The sequence below is a fragment of the Bombus pascuorum genome, chromosome 9 (assembly GCF_905332965.1).
Source record: "Bombus pascuorum chromosome 9, iyBomPasc1.1, whole genome shotgun sequence".
Taxonomy (NCBI): Eukaryota; Metazoa; Arthropoda; class Insecta; order Hymenoptera; family Apidae; genus Bombus; species Bombus pascuorum.
In genome coordinates, this window is record NC_083496.1 from 2,174,585 (window position 1) to 2,193,060 (window position 18,476).

At 42.6% G+C, this 18,476-nt stretch overlaps 1 protein-coding gene across 10 annotated transcripts in view; it reads left to right on the plus strand.

The window, feature by feature from the left end:
• Positions 1-18,476, plus strand: part of LOC132910266 (dystrophin, isoforms A/C/F/G/H) — a 455,671-nt gene that overhangs the window by 126,213 nt on the left and 310,982 nt on the right. For all 10 annotated transcript variants that reach the window (XM_060965815.1, XM_060965814.1, XM_060965813.1 and 7 more), the window contains 3 exons: positions 14,683-14,894; positions 17,402-17,556; positions 17,831-18,020. In XM_060965815.1, coding sequence (XP_060821798.1) covers positions 14,683-14,894; positions 17,402-17,556; positions 17,831-18,020 — 557 coding nt within the window. The remainder of the gene's footprint in view (positions 1-14,682; positions 14,895-17,401; positions 17,557-17,830; positions 18,021-18,476) is intronic.

The window sequence follows — 18,476 nt, forward strand, 5'->3', positions numbered from 1 at the left end:
CGTCTTCTCGACGATTCAACAGGGAACACGTCGTCCAGGTGTTCCATTGACACAGGGCTTTCGAAGAAAGGACGAGGAAAGGTGTCGTCTAATCGATACAATTCGCGAATGGAAAAATCAATGATCGCCGCTCTTTGCACGGGGTGTTGGGTGGCTACTTTTCTGGTTGCGACGAACACTCGAGTGTACCTTTCGTGTGCTACGGTGAAAGGAAGGCGTGTAAAGGATAGTCCAGCTTAGAGGAAATAGTTGAACGAAATTTTCTCTTTCGTTTAAAATAGAGAGAGAAAAAAAAGAGGAGCGTAGGAAGAGTAAATGTAAAAGTAAAGTAAAACGATCAGAACTTTGCGAGGAAAATCTAAAACGTGCCGTCTCTGTAATTTTTGAATTTCGTTGCAAAAGATCCCTATCATAGAGGTAGGAGAAAAATCGCGCGACCTTCGTTGGCGAGGGCGAAAGGTTGTTCACCGGGCAGAGGTTTCCTTTCAACGAATACACGTGACTGCCTTTGTACGCGCGGACCCATGCCGTTTTCCCGTCACGTTCGGGACGTCTGTCTGAGGGGCCTCGAAGGGGTGAAAAGTTCGGATAAATTACGACGAGAGGAATGAGAGAGTTTCGCCAAGACAGAAGTCATCCGCAATATCGGGGTCATTTGCCCTTATAAGCCACGAAAAAATAGCTATTTTGCCGGTTCGTTGGGGAAGAATGCCAAGGGAGAAGGAAGGGCCGAAAAGAGGGGAACAGTTAGAATCGTAATAAGATGGCGGTAATAAATAATACCTCTAAACTGTTTTGCGCTCCACGCCTTCTTATTAAAATCTTAACTCATCCGAGGCGCTCCGACTTCGCGGTTTTTCAATTAACACGGTAGAACTTCATTTCTATGTAACCGCATCCAGCGGTTCAACCCATTCGATGCGATAGAGGATCAATGATCTTCTCCGTCAGTTCTGTCGATTTTTCATTCGTACAATGGAAATTCACGTCCAGATATAACTGCATTCAGCCGATATTAAAATTCCGTTTCGATAAATGCAGTTCGTTATACTCTATTCTGTTTCAGCCAAAATTCAGACGAAGAAATGTTCGTCTAAACAGAGTCGAAGGCCGTCTGCACCGTTTCTGACTCGTTCAAATCAAACAGAAATACGTTGTTAGTGCCGTAGACATGGAATCGAAAACTTCGATACGAAGGACCAACTGCTTAGGGAGGCGAGGCTAATTGTCAGAGTCTGAGTATTTCGGGACTCGAAAGTTCTTTGAGTAATTGATTTAGCGAGTCTCCTAAATGAAACTGATTGTCTTACTGACGGGGCTTCTTGATTGAGATTGCTCATTGTTTTAAACCGAATCATTGGACCGAACGGAATGACTGACAGAATCTGACTGTACCTGCAGTCTCTCGATCGAAACCGATAAACTAACCGACGATTGCCTCGAATAGAACGTCTCGGGCTATACGAAATCTTCCGACAAATGACAAATCCTTGTCGTCCTGAGCTTTAGGAGTTAGCTTGCCAAAATTGGCAATTTCTCAAGATTTCCAATTGTTTAGATTCGTTAAAGACACGTGACCAATCAGCGCTTCCTTCGCACTTTTCTAAAGTGTCTATAGTTCGTGGAACAGTTCTTTTTGCTGTTTTATTGTGTCAACGTGTTGACGTTTAATTTGATCCTTTGAAAATATCGGACTTATCGTACGACTATACAAGCGAAAGAAGTAACTATCTAAAGTATAAATAATGCATCAGCCTTCGTTGTTTTAAATCATCCGTATAAGCAACAAGCACGAACGGATGCTGTAACTTGTATGGAATTTCTAGAGAGCGTGAATTTGGTTTTGAAACGAACGGATCTAGATCATTATCGATTTGGGCGCGGTCTAACGAGATTTAACGGTGAATAAGTTGATTCGTTGCCCGATAAAGCACCATACGTAGGGACCATTGGTCTAGAAAATCTGTTCCTCGTTGCAGCGGGGTTCCAGTTTTAAAGCCTCGGCTTATTCCGCAACGTGATGATAGGTTCCGAGAAGTGTGCGACAAAGTGCAGACCAACGACTAAATAGATTTAAGGTTCTTAGTTTATGAGCTTTGAGCGATATATCTCTGGATGCTTTTAGGATACATCTAGCGATATATGCAATTTACGACGATTCTACGATTCTTCTTTTAATCTTTTATAATACGAAAAAGACAGAGGAGAAAGAGGTAACGAAGAAGTTGAAACAGTTGCAGAGAAATTAAATACGAAACGCAAATATCATCTAATTTTACGTTCAACGCAACACGCCTTAAAAATTTCGAGACAATTACGACGCTTCTTATCCGCTTCGAAAATGGCCTGTTCTATCACTGTGAACGCATCCAACGGTGATACGGTTTCCGTGTGATTTCTGTGGCTTGGTTACCGTGGGGTACTGTAGTCGCTTCTCTGGGACGGACGTTTCTGGTTCGACTTTTTCGTTTCTTTTACGGTCGGCCGAGACGGCACGAAACGAACGATGCGCGACACCGGTGTCAGAGCAGCGAAATTGGCTGGACGGTTCGGCAAGAAAACGAGCACCGGCTCCGAGAGAAATAGAAAGAGAGGAGACGCGTGCATTTTACGATCGCGTGCACAGGCCGGAGATAATTTTCGCGTGTGGAGCGGCGGTTCCGCGGCGGCCACTTCGATATCCGTTACGGCTCACCGATTGCATAGTTTGTCTTCCTTATTTTCTCTATTTTTAGTTTGGAAATTTCGTGGTAACAAGGGACCATTCTCTTCCCATTCATTCTGATCGATCGGACTACGGAGGAGAGAGGTGGAATTTTTGAACGCACGTGTGTCTATATTTCTGATGGAATAACTTGCGATGTCCGTAGAGAGCTGCGGTCATTGCGACGAGAAAAAATATCGCTTTGCTTTTATCAGAAAGATACTGAATATTCTGTATGGACTTTAAAAGGTGTTAGCTGCAATTTACATTTTGTCAATCGCCACGAAATTTCTGAAATTTCCAAGTTGACGAAAGGATTCCTTACGTTTAAAGAAAATATAAAAGAATCGTCGATATTTCTTTTACGATAAAGTTTCTCTTAGAGAACATTACGAGCCTTTTTCTTTGCTAAATCGAGAGCGAGAGATGGAGATAAAAATCGACGTAAGAAATATACCGACAGGTACGTCTTCGTTCAGCGTACACTAATGAATCATTACTCTTTGATGCAACTACCTCGTTTAATATTCTTTGTTTCATCGTTTCATGAGCGAGCAGCTTCGTAAGTCTCGATGCTATTTACGAACAAATTGTACGCCTGGCATCTCGAAATTCGATTTACATCGTGTATTCGATGCGCGTGAACTATAACGATACAGATTCAAGCTACGTCTCTGTTCGTCTCCTTTCTTCGCATCTTCCAGTATCCTCTACGTTCGTACGAAATGACAGATACGTGATGGATACGTCAACTAAATGAGACGAAAACGACCGGACTAAAGACTAGACGAAATTCGATCGTCGTTTTAATTGGCTTTCCTCGATGCTCGGCGTCCTGTTTTAATCAGAAATGGATACTTTCTATGCAAATGGATGCGAGGCTAAGGAGCTTCTCCGCCCGTAGTTCTCGCGCGCTCAGCCTCTTGTTCGATACGGGCATCTTAATGCGTCCGTTCGTCTCGCGACGAGCAGCGCAAATATTTCGATGTCGCGTAGTCTCACGATAACGAGGTGCAACGACGATTTAGCATTTCGGGTCAAGCACTATGCAAATTGCGCGTAAATAACATCAACTGTACTTTCGACTCTTCGTTTTCTGCCTAAATCGAAACGTATTGCAATACGCAAATACGTTGCTTCACATACGACGTTTAAGGATAAAATTATGCGCGATTAACATGATCAGATTCTTCCAAATTTTCTTCTCAATTCTTCTACGATTTATTCGATTGCTTTCTTAATATCGACGTTCCGATCGAAGCGTTTGATCGATTTTTAAAAAATTACTCATCTACGTGATTTCTTTCTTCCAATTCTTATTTATCTAAGCGCAAATGGGATATTCTTTTTTTATCTATTTTTAATGGGTTTGTGATTTTGTAAATCCCTCGTAATCGATACATCGGGTCTTATAAACGAGTTTAGTCGAACCATTCTTCCGTTCCCAACGAAGAGATTATTTATCTTTAGCCCCTGTCTTCTGAATATTGGTACAAGATAAGGAAAGAGTTGATTCATCCTTTGCCGATCTCACAACCTAATCGCATTAAAGCCAACTGAAAGTTCCCAGGGTTCCTTCTCTTTGCCACGTTGCCGTGAATCGTCTCCGATTTTCGCGAAATCCGTTGACACACAGTGTTTCCATGAATTTACGCGCGCACAGCTTCAATTCATACGTTCGTTCTAGGCGCTACATCGCGTTTAAACTCGCGTGAATTTGTTTGAAATTTCACGGAATTTGCGTTACGGATCGCATCACAGATGATTTTTTATTCGTTTTAACCGTTTACGTTGACATCGTTGCATCGATCCCATTCCAGGATTCGGTAAAATCGCATGCGAAACGATCAGTAAACGAGTATCGAAATTACAAGCGTCGAAAAGGACACGAAATTCGCCTTCATTTTTCTTGGTTACCGTGCATTTCAATCCACGCCCCGAAATCGATCGCAATTTGCAAACAATTTGCACGAATCGCCGGGTAATTTCGGCCAGCTCCGCGGCAAAGTGGTTAGATCGATCAATCATACAACGTGGGAAGGGAAAAAGGAACCAGCTGCCAATTTTCCACGTAAAAGAGACCGCGCTCGCTGTCCGCGAAATAAAGTCCGCCAACGAGTACTCGAATCGTTTCGATTAATAACAATTAAAACAGCTATACACCATATGGAACTTTAACCGCTCTCTCTATTTTCTAATTAATTTTTCAAATTTATTTGTAGATATATATCGCTTGCCTCTCGACTTTCTTTCGTTCGAGCGAAACGATATATTTTATAGACGTTCCATTCGTTTCACGCGGATACGAATCTTTGTGGTATAATTCAGTTCCAAAAATCGATAGTTAAACTTCGTTATACACGGCTTATCGTGTGCAAAGCCGAGGATTACAGCGGTGTAAATCGGATTCCTATTTTACGTGAAATAGCGTGTTCTGCGTTTATTATTGTAAAAATTTCATTCCATTTCTTCAAGTTGTGAAAATTTATCGCCACAGAGGATATCGATATTACGACGTAATTAATTAGGAAACTTTTACGACGTTTGATAGAAAGATTCTCCGAAGGCTCGAGATACAAATTTTCAAAGTTTCCACTTACGGTACTGTGATATTCAGCTCGCTATACGAAGGTATAAGAAAATAATGCAAACGTGAAATCTCTTAACTCTTTTCTCAGTAGAATTAATCGAGAACACTTCGTTCGCCATCAAACTTTCCAAGATAAAAATTCCTCAATTGCCCAACTTCACCGAACGTCGTTATCGTACGTACTAACGTCGTGCAATTACACGCGTATGAGTTTAAAATTTAACTTTACGTTATCTTCGCTGGAACAGTAACCTCGCGTCTACGTGTAAAGTTTTAATTTCTTCGCGAGCATTGTTGGAGCCGCGTCTCCGTCTTTTATCGTCGTGGATCTCGCATTTTATTCGCTCGACGAGTTCTCTCCGGCTTGCGTTCAGCGATCCTTGCGGACCTCGCATCCTTGTAACGCGGCGACTATAATAAGGTTCGCGTAATGAGTTTCGTCGCGCGCGCGCTTCGTGTTTGCTTAATGAAATTCCGCTGCGAACACCGCCGGAAGTTCGACGCGTTTCAAACCACGGACACCGACGTGACGCGTAACTCGAGCACCGATCGAACTTGTTTACACGCTGTTTACACGATCGTTCAGCCTTTCAATTGTTCCTTCTCGCACGGTTTCCAAATTAGCGCTGTTCTACCTGTTCGGTCTTTGAATCGCTCTATTATCCACGTGGTTTGACCAAAATAATGGATTATTATATCGGTTTACACACGTTGAATTTCCTCGTTGTTTCGATATATCGCCATATAATTTCGTTACTTCATCCGGGCGATGGTAATTCCTTTCTTCGACTTTCTTATATTTGATAATTTAGTCGTATGGATTTTAAAAGAAGAAATTATCGTTTGTCCATAAAGAGTTACGTTAAGAAACACTCAACTAATATTATTAGCGAAACATTACAAGTTACGAGTCGTCAGTACTGAAAAATTGTCTCGAGCAAGTACTTTATAAATGATCGATCGTCGTAGCCGAAAATTTATTTCGATTCGATATTTTTTATTTATTCGAATAGTTCTAAACACTGTGTTTTCTCTAAATTGCTTTTCCTCCTGTTACAGTTTCGTTCGACATTTCACAGAAAGCGAACAATCGCGTTACAATCGTTCGTCCTTGTGTTCTTCGCGCACCATTGTTTCGACTAAAATTGGCCATGGCTCTCGCGACAAATAGTTCGAGAGCTCATTACCTTTATCCAGATCCCTTTTTCCACGGACCAGATGAGAATTACGCTCGCTTGTAAATCCCGGTTAAGCTCCGCAAAGGAAAATCGGACAGGCTAAGCGGCGTCCCCGTTTAAACCGTGTCATTGTTGAAACGTTGAAATCGTCGGTTGACGGATGGACACGAGGGCTCTCGCATTCGGTGACGGTCAACGAGAATCGCGGATCTTGCCTGTATCATCCAGCTGCGATGGAGATTCCGTTAATGAGATTCGGATTCCATTTTCCACGCGAAACGTGCCTCCCTCCTGTTCTCTTTGTCTTTGACGGCGAGCGCGCTCTCCACGTTCCAAAGTTATCGCGGCAACATCCATTTTTCTCGCCTTCTGCCGTCATACATTACCGCCGAACTTCCGACTCTCGAAACTTTCCAACAACTTTCGTTCGAGCGTTCACCGTGTTTTATCATTCGTTCCCGCCTCTTCCCGCCGCCTGAATTACTTCTCGTACCATTGCCGAGCGTAATCTCCGCCGATTTATCGCACGTACCCGCGATACATTGTAATATTCACGGCCGGTAGCTTCTCCAGGCTATAAAACTCGTAGGAAAAATTGTCGAATCATGGATCTTCGAGAGTTAATTTCTAGGATTTTGAAAAGCCACGTTCCTTTAGGAGCAAACTATACTTTTTCTCTTCTCCAGTTCTCTTTCTGCTTCGTTGCGAAACTTTGTAATTCTTTTACGTTTTATATACTTTTACTTTTGAGGTAAAACATTTCCGTGTGAAATTGTCGATGTTGTTTCGTTGTTGGCTTTTGAATAAATTTTACGCCCCAGGGTATTTGCACAGGATTCACGGAGTCGAGTAAGTGGAGCGTACTTAAACGAGTAAATAAGGATACATATTCGCAACTATAAATATACCGTTTATAGCTAATTTTACCAACTATAACGACCCAGATACGATTCTCCGAAGGTTTCAAGCGCACGATAAACGTGCTTGTTTCACGCGACCAAAGTACATTCCTATGCGCGCTACGAATCGCTTTTTATTCCTTACCAATAGCCAACGTAAGTATTTATCTGATCTTCGATCGTGTATCATTCGCAACTTTATCGCTTAGGTAATTCGTCCTAACGCATATACATGGAGTCGCGTGCACATACAAGAGTTTATATTCGCTGCATATTTAAAGTATTTTTTAATATACAGGAAAACTCTCGTTGAACGAAGGCGCTTCCGTTTTTTAGTCGAATATTACAGCGGAACAGGCAAAACACGAGTTAAAATTAAAAAGAATTGGATACTCCCTAGTCGGTTGCCATGTACGAAACGTATCCACCAACTTCATCGCTTAAACACATCCCGCATTTAAGCCGCTGCCCGGATGTACGCGCTTGGCGTTAAATTTTCATGCAGAGAGGAGCGCAAATGGCCTCGCGAACGAGCGTCCCAAACTCTGAGGTGCTTTGCGGCAAGAGATACACACATTGGGGCCGTTAGCGTCTTTATTACCCGCTTTCTGGGGGTAGATACGAAAGAAAGGACGGCGTTACGAACGACGAGAGGGTAAGCGATTGTGCCATTGTGACGTTCGTACGTTTTGCAATGACCAAACTTTGTTAGGTACGTTTTCAGCTACGAATGGTCGCCGGTGAACGAATTACCTCGAACGTATTGTTCTTTTATGCGCGTTTAGGACATCCGTCTGTTTCGAGTTTTCCTCTCGTTTCTTCTTTTTTCGTTTTGTCGTTTTCCATTCGACGATTTTCTGCGATTCGAGATTAGATCGGGAAACGACGAGAGAAAAACTCGTCCGTCAGCTAGTAATGGAAGAGAAAAATCTCGCGATACAGTCGCCGTGGCGTTCGAATCGTCGAGTTTATCGGAAATTCCATTTCGCCACGTGTAAAGTTTCATTTCGTGGCTCGGTGCGGTTTGTTCGTCTCTTCGCGTGGCTCGTTCGATTCTGTTACACCGTCGCGATGGTACCACACATTTAAAGTTGGCGGAATATCATCGAGTTTATTCGATGAGGAAAGTCATTCGTTAAAGAAACGTTTCTCTTCCAATTCGATCGAATTTTTTCTCTCTTCGAATTAACGCGTAAATTGAATAATTTCATCTACCAACCGGTTAAAGCAGCAGGTCCGAACGAAAAGTAAAGAAGAATCTAGCCATTGCGACACGTATTTTACGAATCCTGCTTGATGATTCAAGCAATCCTCCGAGGCGTGCATCCTTCCTCCAGGTCCGACCGTTCTTGCGAGTTTAATTGAAGTTCTTTCCGCGAGGCAGCGCGAACAAAGTTTTCCGCCGAGCGTTAGAATTTTAACAAGTGAACTTCTTCAATTTCTCGATCCTCAGCGGCACGGAGGGGCACTCGAACACTCGGTTGGCTCGTAGCCGCTGTTTACCGACACTCAAACCCAACGAGATACTTGGGTGCACGTAGCAGAATGGAGAAATGACGTCGCGGAACGAAAAACCCGAGACGCGTCCTCTACACTGTGCTTCTTTCCTAGCCCGCGTCCTCTCTGATTCGCGTGGATGACTCTCCTTATTTGCTCGGACATCCGGATACCAAGCAGCTTTAAATCCGAGTCCAAGGAGACAACAGAGCGTGCAACTTTCGACTAACTTCATCCATGACCACGTTCCAACATAATCCACTTGGCAAGGATCCCTGGAAATCTTTTGAAGAGACTGCTTAACGAAGTTGGGGTCGAGTTTGAACTTAGCTCGAGCAGCATAGCTTACGATTGATCGGCTGTTCTATCATCGGACCCTTTGCTGTTGCGATTTCTATATCATGAGTTGGACTAGGAGCAAGTCGAGTATCTCGTTCCTTCGCGATCGACCATGTTAACTGCTGTTATTCGTTGAACGACGTTATTCTGTTCCTTTGCGATTGTCGGGGGAATATAATTTGATACGGTAGTGGAATCGGAATATCTGAAATTGCGGAATGTTTCAATTCCGAAATGTCGAAATCCTGCATTTGCCATTAATCCTACGCTCGTAAAATTATGTATACACATTTGTTATTTCCGATAGCGTGCAAAATTTGGAGATTAAATTTAACGCGTTACTATTTATTATTCAGCCATTATTCTACAAATTGATTGCCCTAAAACTCGTGTCGTCAATATGCTCTACCAAAAATTACGTTAGAATTACGTTGGGATCCTTTTTCCCCGGAAATATAAGCGAAAACGTTACCCATCCTTTCGGCATTGTCTAAGTATTCGCATAATGGTAACGTTTCTCATCTGGCAGCAAGAGCCTAATAAGGCTTGGAATATATTTTATCGGGGCTGTTAAACTATCCCGGATAATTGTGACCACATTTGGCCAGCGCTGGCCGTCGGTGATGGTCCGGGATCGTAAGCGCGTGGTCAGGCAAGAGCGGACAATTTCGTTCGCGAACTCGGCTTATCCACCTTTTACCCGGCGGTATTACAATTTTACAATTAAATTCCGCGCGTATGCAGGTTGTTTGATAAACGGTTCATCGGGCAGCGAGCCGACGAACTCTCTTCGTTTCTGTGGACGAGATAACGCGCTCAGACGGGATTTTGCTCGACTTCAATTTTCATTTCGCCAAAGTAACCGACGATTCCCTCTTCGTTCCTCCCCATCTAGTTTCCCGTCTTTCCTCTTCGTCCCACTCTTCTCCGCTTTATCCAACCGTTTACCGCGTTCCTCTCTCTTCGTCTAGTCTTTGTATTTCATCGATTTCAATCGGAATGCTTCTTCGTTCGCTTTACCAGGGTGCTAGTCCGCCAATTTGAATATATTAGGCGATTCATCTGAATTTAATAGAGGTGCATTAGACACCTAGGTAATAAAAGGCACGCGAGCGAGAGTTTCCCGAGTGCCGGCTACACGACCAGCTTCTTACGAGTCGTATCGAGTCAACATGGTTTTCCTATATCCATGATTATATCCCGGTATTCGTATATCTTCTAAACCTCTGTTATTTGCCAAATGAAGCATTTGTCACGAATCAGATGAGTATTTCAATCGTATTTATTACAAGAGAAAGAGCTATTTGCTAAAAATATTTCTACATATCCTTATATTCCAATGAAGTGGATTTTATGTACTTCCAGATTCTATTTCCGTACTATAGAATTTTTGAAATCATAGTGAGAGTACCAGCAAATCATACGAAATTCGATATACTTCGTCCTAGCAAATACAATAGCGTGGAAAATATTTTCTGTATGACTATGAATTTATAATATGTTTGGAAAAGTAGTTTGATTTTGATCGATTGCGAGTTAGTTTTTGTCGGTTCGTTGAAAATATCTACTAGAAAACGAAACTGTTCTCTTTATCGCAGCAACTCTTTCGTATGTTATCGTAGATTTTGGTCAGTGATTTATTGGAATGTAGGAAAGTTGGTTGGAATTTCGTATGGAATTTTCGATGGGATACACGAGCAGAATTCGATCGCGTAAACGCATTACCATCGTCGTAGTTTATACATACAGAGTTCGCACGTACATTGGTTCGTTGACTACTCTGTTAGCCTGCCGGGAATATCAGGATCGTCAGTTATGGTCACGCACGGCTCCAGAGAATATGAGGTGGTCGACGATTCGATTGACACACGCCGCTGCGCTCGTTGTACATGGATTAAACGCGGTTGATAATGTATACCTGTAATTTAGGTTCGTACGGTGGTTGTGCGAACGTCTTTATTACTGTTTCTATGCAACGTGATAATTTATTATGTGTACGCACCTAGAATTACCATACGCTATAACTTTCAGTTGGTTTAATCACAGACTAGTCGAAAGATAAACCTAACTTGCGATGGAATTTTCTACCGTATATATAAAACGCATCGAGGCTCCGGTAATTTTATTATCCTAGTGTCTCTTATAACGTTATCGATTCAACGTAGGATGATATTATAGCCTGTATAGTTGTAGTAGATTGGCGAAATTAATTAATCGAAATAGTTGTGCGTGAATTTAATGAAATTCGCGAGCAGTTTAAATAATAATGCCATATGGTATTATAATTTAACGTGTTTATCGAACATAATAGAGCAAACTGGGTAATAAATTATGGAAAGTTCGCCAGGCTACATGCTTTACTTATAGTTGTTTAAAGCTACTTAAAAGCAACGCGAAACACCAACTCGCTTTATTATTATTTTTATTTATTAAAAGACTAGTTCTTTAGTATTAAAGTTAACACCAATACAGTTTCTAACAAATACTTTTATATAAACGCGTTCGTTACCAATAACAATTTGTAATTATTCGAATTGTCATAAAATTATAAAATATATTCACGCGATAGTTAGAGCAACGAACAATCTCTGCGTTAACGATGCTGAAATTTCAAAGTCGCATTCGTGATGAGGATGACTGGGAGTTCAGCGACGCGATAGGTTCGTCCCTAGGTTGAAGAGTGTACGTGCCATCTTTAATGTCCCATCGAACACTTGTCACGCTTGTGACACGAGTTGAAAAGGGTAGGGCACGCGGGGTCTGAGTCGTAGGGGTCGATGAGAGCGAATTGCTCTTGTAATAAGTCATCGAGCTCAGCCACTGGAGGACAACCTCCTCGTCTTTTGCACGGTATCCCTTCAGAGACTCCGCGAGTGGGAGGGATGATAGATCAAGCCACTTTACTTCCGGTCCCGGGATCCGAGGCTCACGTAGCCATCCAGTCGGTGCTCTTTCCTCTTCACTTAGAAACATTAGTCTAGCATGCGTGGTTTGTCGGATTATATCAGTCTGCGAGACTAGCATATGCTTCCGGTTACGTGCGAATGCACTCTGATCGTAATTCTTCGTTCTCTGTCCGCCAGAAAATTAGCCACTATGATGTATCGATGCGAGCGAAGTACGATGATCGATCGGGTTTTTGTTTGGTTCTATAGGGTGGCTTAAGATCGTGGAACGTTAAAAATATACGATACGAATGTAAAAATATCGAAGAATAAAATTTAATTAAATGCTGAATTGTGCGAGGCTACGCCTACAGCAGCCTGTGAATCATTCTTTTAATTGGGAAATATAACAAACGATAGATAGTACGACAGGGAATATAATTGAGTTCCGACGAAGGCATAACAATTCTTTTAATGCAATTAGCATATAATAATTTTTTTAATTAGAAACGATTGAAGTTTTATTTGAAAATATTTGTAAATATCGTTTCGTACGTATTCGTCGGATTAATCGCAATTTCTACGATATTAATGGTTCCGTTTGTAATGGAAATATTCCACGAAATATTTCATACGCATAGCTAAAAGTTTCTGCGAAATTGTTTTCATTTCAATATGTATTTTTTAGTTGCCAACGATATATAGATCTGTATATCATTCTAAATTGTGCTACTGTCTGGAAACAGCGGCTCGGTTGTAACAGCGAGGATCCGCTAAACTACGAATTGCCTCGAGTGCTTACGCGTTTGTCTCTCCTCGCGCATTGTAACAGGCAACTGGATTTGCTGTTTTCGAATATTATTACGCGTGCTCTAGATTACGATGTCTTCCATTCTCTGCCGTACGAAACGGCGTTTTTCAACATATTCGTTAAAATTCTGTTTAAAAACCAACGATACGGTTCTTTAACAAATTACTCGCAATAATCGCAGCAGCGGTGGTAATAAAAATATTATGGGAAAACATCAGAGAATATTAACAGAGACCGTATACCACGAGACAGTTCGTTCCAGTCGTGTTTCGTAAGCATGCTAGCTTAACAACTTTAATCCTACGATATTTAGAGAGTGTGACGCTCTCAATCACGTTGTTTTCGTTTTAGCCTCGGTCCTGTTTGCCGGCACCCTGTCGCGAAACATCCTGTACATGCGTTGCATCATCAAAGGTACACTATAGAACCCCATTCTGCAGAGCTGTCCACGCGTGGTAATTCTGTTGTTACGGATGTTGAAACGCTGCCAATGCTTTGCGCCCCGCTTTTCCAGCTGCGCGTTCTTTCCCGCTAAGCTGCACCAGCTTGGACAGTTTCCAGCCGATTCCTCGTGTCTGGCGCGAATTTCAACGTGGATTTTAGCCTGGCTGAGAAGTGCTTCTTGATGCTCAACGAGCACGTGCCAGCGGCCGACTTCCTCGCGTTCCATTAACGAGCCTCTACACGATCGGTCGCTCTCGAATTCGAGCGTGCATCGTGTTTAACGTCCTCGTGTCAGAACGTTTAACCCTCTCGAGAACGATCAACGATCGATTATACGATTCCGTGATTCTTACGTTTATTTAAAATCTCCTTTGTTTCGTCCAACGAGTATTGAAATTGTCGTGGTAGCAGCGAATCGAAAGGATCGATTAATTGGAACGATTGTTCGAAAGCTTGGATAGGTTTATTTATTCATGCAGCCCTTGTTACGAACGTCATCGAATAAAATATAAGTTTAATTCCGTGTTCGACCTGGCTTTTTCGAATTGTTCTTGCAAAAGGATACTGATTGGTTATGATAACCGAGCAACGAGCCCCGCAGCTCCGCGTACTTTATCTTCGCTCTATTATTGGACTTTGATTTACGTAAAAGGAGGAACCGTATGAAATGAATCTCTAACGAGACACAGATTGAATTTATTCCGTTTGTTGGCAGCTTGTCTTCATAATCTATGTATGTTGTTTTAACAAGTTAATCCGTCGGCGCCCTTTTCGTTTCACGATGAATCGAATCGATCGTATCTTACAGGCCGAGTATTTCACTCTGCTGCGCTAATACTAAACACATAAATCATCACCTGTCGTGAAAAGCATTCGCTATCTGTGTCAGCCATCTACATCAAAGACAGCCCCGCGTTTCAGCTCAATCTCCGACGATCCCCGTTCCTCGACGATTATTCTCTCCTCCATTTCGCTATAACTTTCCATTAGGTCACTGCTATATAACGAAACCAATTTTCCTACGTATATCCAACGCCCTGCTAATTTTGTTTTTATCTTAAGATTAACTTTATAGACATCGTTAGAGTATAAACTTGCGATAAAAGAGTTTTTTAAGGTAACGAAATTTCGAGTCGCTTCCCTTAATATTCTTACCTTTCACGAAACACGCGGCAATCCCCAGCTTTTCAACGACAGTGTGTATCACGCTTGACCGTTTTGATACAGCGACACGCGACAAGGTAGATACAAATTGTCGAAGAAATAGGAAGAAACGCGAAGATAGTGGCACACAGATCGTATGAAAACGGCACGTCCGTCCGATTATTGTTGCAGTTACGAAGCTGAGGGAGCACTGGGACGAAATGAACTCGAAAATGATGCAGAGGAAGACGGAGTTGGACGCGATGCTCGGGGACAGTCAGCGATACGAGGCCAAAAGGAACGAGGTGGAGGTCTGGTTGGCGCGAATGGAAACTCGGCTGGAGAAAATGCGGGCCGTCGGGCACACTGCCGATGTTCTCGAGGCACAGCTCCGGGAACAAAAGGTACGCTGGCATTTTTCTCCCTTTCTTAACCGAGCTGCATTAACCCGTGCGCGGACAACCGTCCTCTCGGGGTCGTCCTCTTTATCTCCTCTTTATCTCTCTCGTGTCAATGGCTGTGCAACAGACAGAAGGCAACCGGTTCTCCCGTTTGATCGCAGCAATTTGCGTTGATTGCGATTAGGAGACTGAATGAACGATCATCTGGGAATTCCGTGTTATTGGCAGCGGTGAATGGGCTTGGTGCGTGGTTTAAAGTGTTGATTGATAATTATGACGATCGATTTTGGCCGCGTTCTAATTTTGCATAATTATATCGAACAACCTAGAATTCAGAGATATTTCCCTTCACTGTGAAAATCGCTTCTCCGCAGGGTATATTAGGTGTATTATAGTTTGTATTGGTAAAAGACATCTCTCGGGTGCAGCACCTAATCGCGTTAAGTGTCCACGGGTCGATATTTTATCTAGCCAGTTATCAAGGAAGGTATAGTTGTAATTGTTTCATTACGTAACTACGTATCCTTCCTTTAAATTAAATACAAATGAAGCACATATTATACGCGATGTCACGTTCGTTAACGACATTAGCTCGTGTGACGAAGTCGGTTAAAAAAACGATTAAACCGTAGATATCGAGGAAGTTAAAACGTGGCGCTACTGTAACTATTCCTATAACATAACGATAATTTCGTGGATTTTAACGCGTTACGTTGTAGAGGCTGAAAGAATCGTTGATACATTAGGGTCGAGTGGCAAGCGTTTCAGACTTGACAAGTGTTTGAACTTGAACTCGATTTTCATTGAAACGCTCGCACAAATAAGGCAACAACGTAGCAATCTCGAGAGCAGCAGTGCATTTGAAGTTGTAATAAGAGAAAGGAAACAAGAAGTCACGGAGAACGAGCGTTCCTTAAAACAATACGCATGACGTTAGCGCAAAACGTTCCTCGTATTCTACCAGTTTATTCCATTTTACCAGATCTCTGCCCCCGAGGCTGCCATTCTCAGTATGCACCTATCCAGCCATAAGAACGCTCACCAGCTTCCGGATAGACCGGTGATACGAGGCTACTCTGCTATACGCGGCTACTTCCTCGAGTTTTAACATCCCGTACACCGACCTCTCTTACCTGTCGCTTAAAAAACAATGAAAACGAAAAAAAGATCCTTCTCAGATATTAAATTTCATCCGCCATCAAGGCAGTTTGTACTAATCCCATAATCTAATTATGTACCATCAGAAAATTACGCAAATGACCGAATAAAGTTATCCGTATAATCTAACCGGCTTGCATTTTCTGCGATTGCTCCAATAAAGAGAGAGGGAGGGGGAGAGAGGAGAGGAGAGGAAAAAGGAAAAGAAAGAAGTGAATATAAAAAGAAACGGTCGCGAGTATAATGGCTGGCTAGAAGCTTCGTTACAGGCCGCGACCGCGATTAAAGAGAGCGAACGGATCGGTATTCATCCCGGTAGCTACTAACCTCTTTTTAGCAACGTTCCGCTTTGTGTATCGGAATAACGCGACTCGTGGAGGGAAAAATGGCCGAGCAGTACGCACGAGAGATAGGCGAAAGAACGGTCAAACTTGCAATGAGCGCGAGATCGTGCCAGGGCGTAGTACGTCACGCGGCCAGAACTCTGTTTATATTCAAAAGAGCCGAATGGGCTCATGGAATAATTTATTTCGCCGAGCAACGACGATATATTTGGAATTTAGGGTTCACCTTGATTCTAACGGCAACAGCCCCGCCTCGTTTGTTGTCACTCTCGATCGTTGTCCTTTTCTACGCGTCCTTAACGCCAGGCGGTATTTCGCCCTAATTTCGTATTTCAAAAACTTCCCTTCCGAGGTCCGAATATGGTGAGTGTTTGACAAGACGATACCTGAGAAACATCGAGATCGTTTATTCGATTACCGTAACGATTCATCGCGAGAGTTTTCACGGTTTTACGAAGTCCTAAGCTAACACTTCAGCCTTGTTTAATAGAACTTGATTCCGGTGTATGTTTCGTTTACAAAGGTTAGCTTTCCGGTGTCTACCAATGGCCAGATTCTTCCTCCCTTTTGGTACTTGCAATCGTAATTGATTAATTGATCCGTTTGTCGTCCGATTACATTTTCACGTCTCGTTCTAAAATAGTTTCAATTTTCCCTCAATTCAAAGTCCTTTCGATGCAAACGTTTCCTTTGAAATTAAAATCCTAGATAATTTGTCGGGCGAACGCGATGAATAAGAATTTTTTTTTTGGTTCGTCGGCTTAATCTGGATTGTCGTAAGTTTTCTCGACGCGAATCGGTCGCCGGCAGACCAAATAAAAGTTTCCACGGCACGGGATGCCACCATGAAAGATGAAAGCCGGGCCTCCCTCTCTAGGAAGATTTAACTTTCGCGAGTTATCGAGGGACGCGACTTTCGAGTCTGACGGAGCCGCTCGCGATATAAGTTTACCGCCTCCACGGTGACCCGCCCGCCTCATTTTATTTCGACGTCGTTCGTGCTTGCAGTCGTTCCACGCGGAGCTCCACCAGTACAAGCATCAGATCGAACAGTTCAATCAGCTGACGCAGAAGCTGATAGCCGTTTATCAGGAGGACGACACCACTCGCGTGAAAAAGATGACGGAGACTATCAATCAGAGATACAACAACCTCAACACCAGGTATGCCTCGATTATAGTTTTATTCGCATTATCTTAGTATCGTGGAAAATTGTCAAATAGAAATTTCTAATTTTAAAGTCGTCAGTGTATGATTTGAAAATGCTTGATTCGACTGGATTTATTTAAACGTTTCGAACGCAGTTGACAGAATTTTTATAGTAAGAGTTATTCTTTCGCGATTTCGTTCTTGCGTTTGCCATTGAAGCGAATTCGATCGTTTCGAGCAGACTGTTTGAATCGCGACGAAAGACTATATCTATTAAATCCTTCTTAGTATCATCAATCGAGGAAAACTGCTTCATTCCGCGATGAACTCCCTCCACAACTTCGACCGGTCCCTGGACAAGTTCTTGGCTTGGTTGAGCGAAGCTGAGTCCTCGATGGAGGGATTGGAAGCGGAGGCCGATCGACTTGGCGGACGACGAGACCAGGGTGCGCTCAGACGACCGCAACATCAGCTTAAGGTAAGTCCCACTTTTGCTTGTACGAACTCGCCAATCGCGAGTTCTTATCGGCTAGGCTTTTGTTACGTATCGCGATTGTTCTTGATAGTCGGAACACAGCAACCTCGTACTTTAAGAAGAAATCTTTTCGCCGTTGATGTTTCCGGCGAAAAATCACGTAAAGATTTCAATTCTTGCAATCCATATTTTTATTTGAGTAAAATAATTAGTCGCGAGTTTAATACTGTAACAAATACAGAATTTAATTTAAAATTATGATTCGTATAGTCTAAAAGATTTAAGATTTTGTTTCGTAGTTGAAAAGGCATAATTCATACCAAACTCGATAATGACATTTTCGAGAAATAAATCGCGACGATGGCGAAGTTGAGACAACTGGCCATCCCTTGCACGTAGAGATATTCCACGCGATTTACGAATAGCTGGGGCAGATGATTTCGCGCGAATCAACGCGTT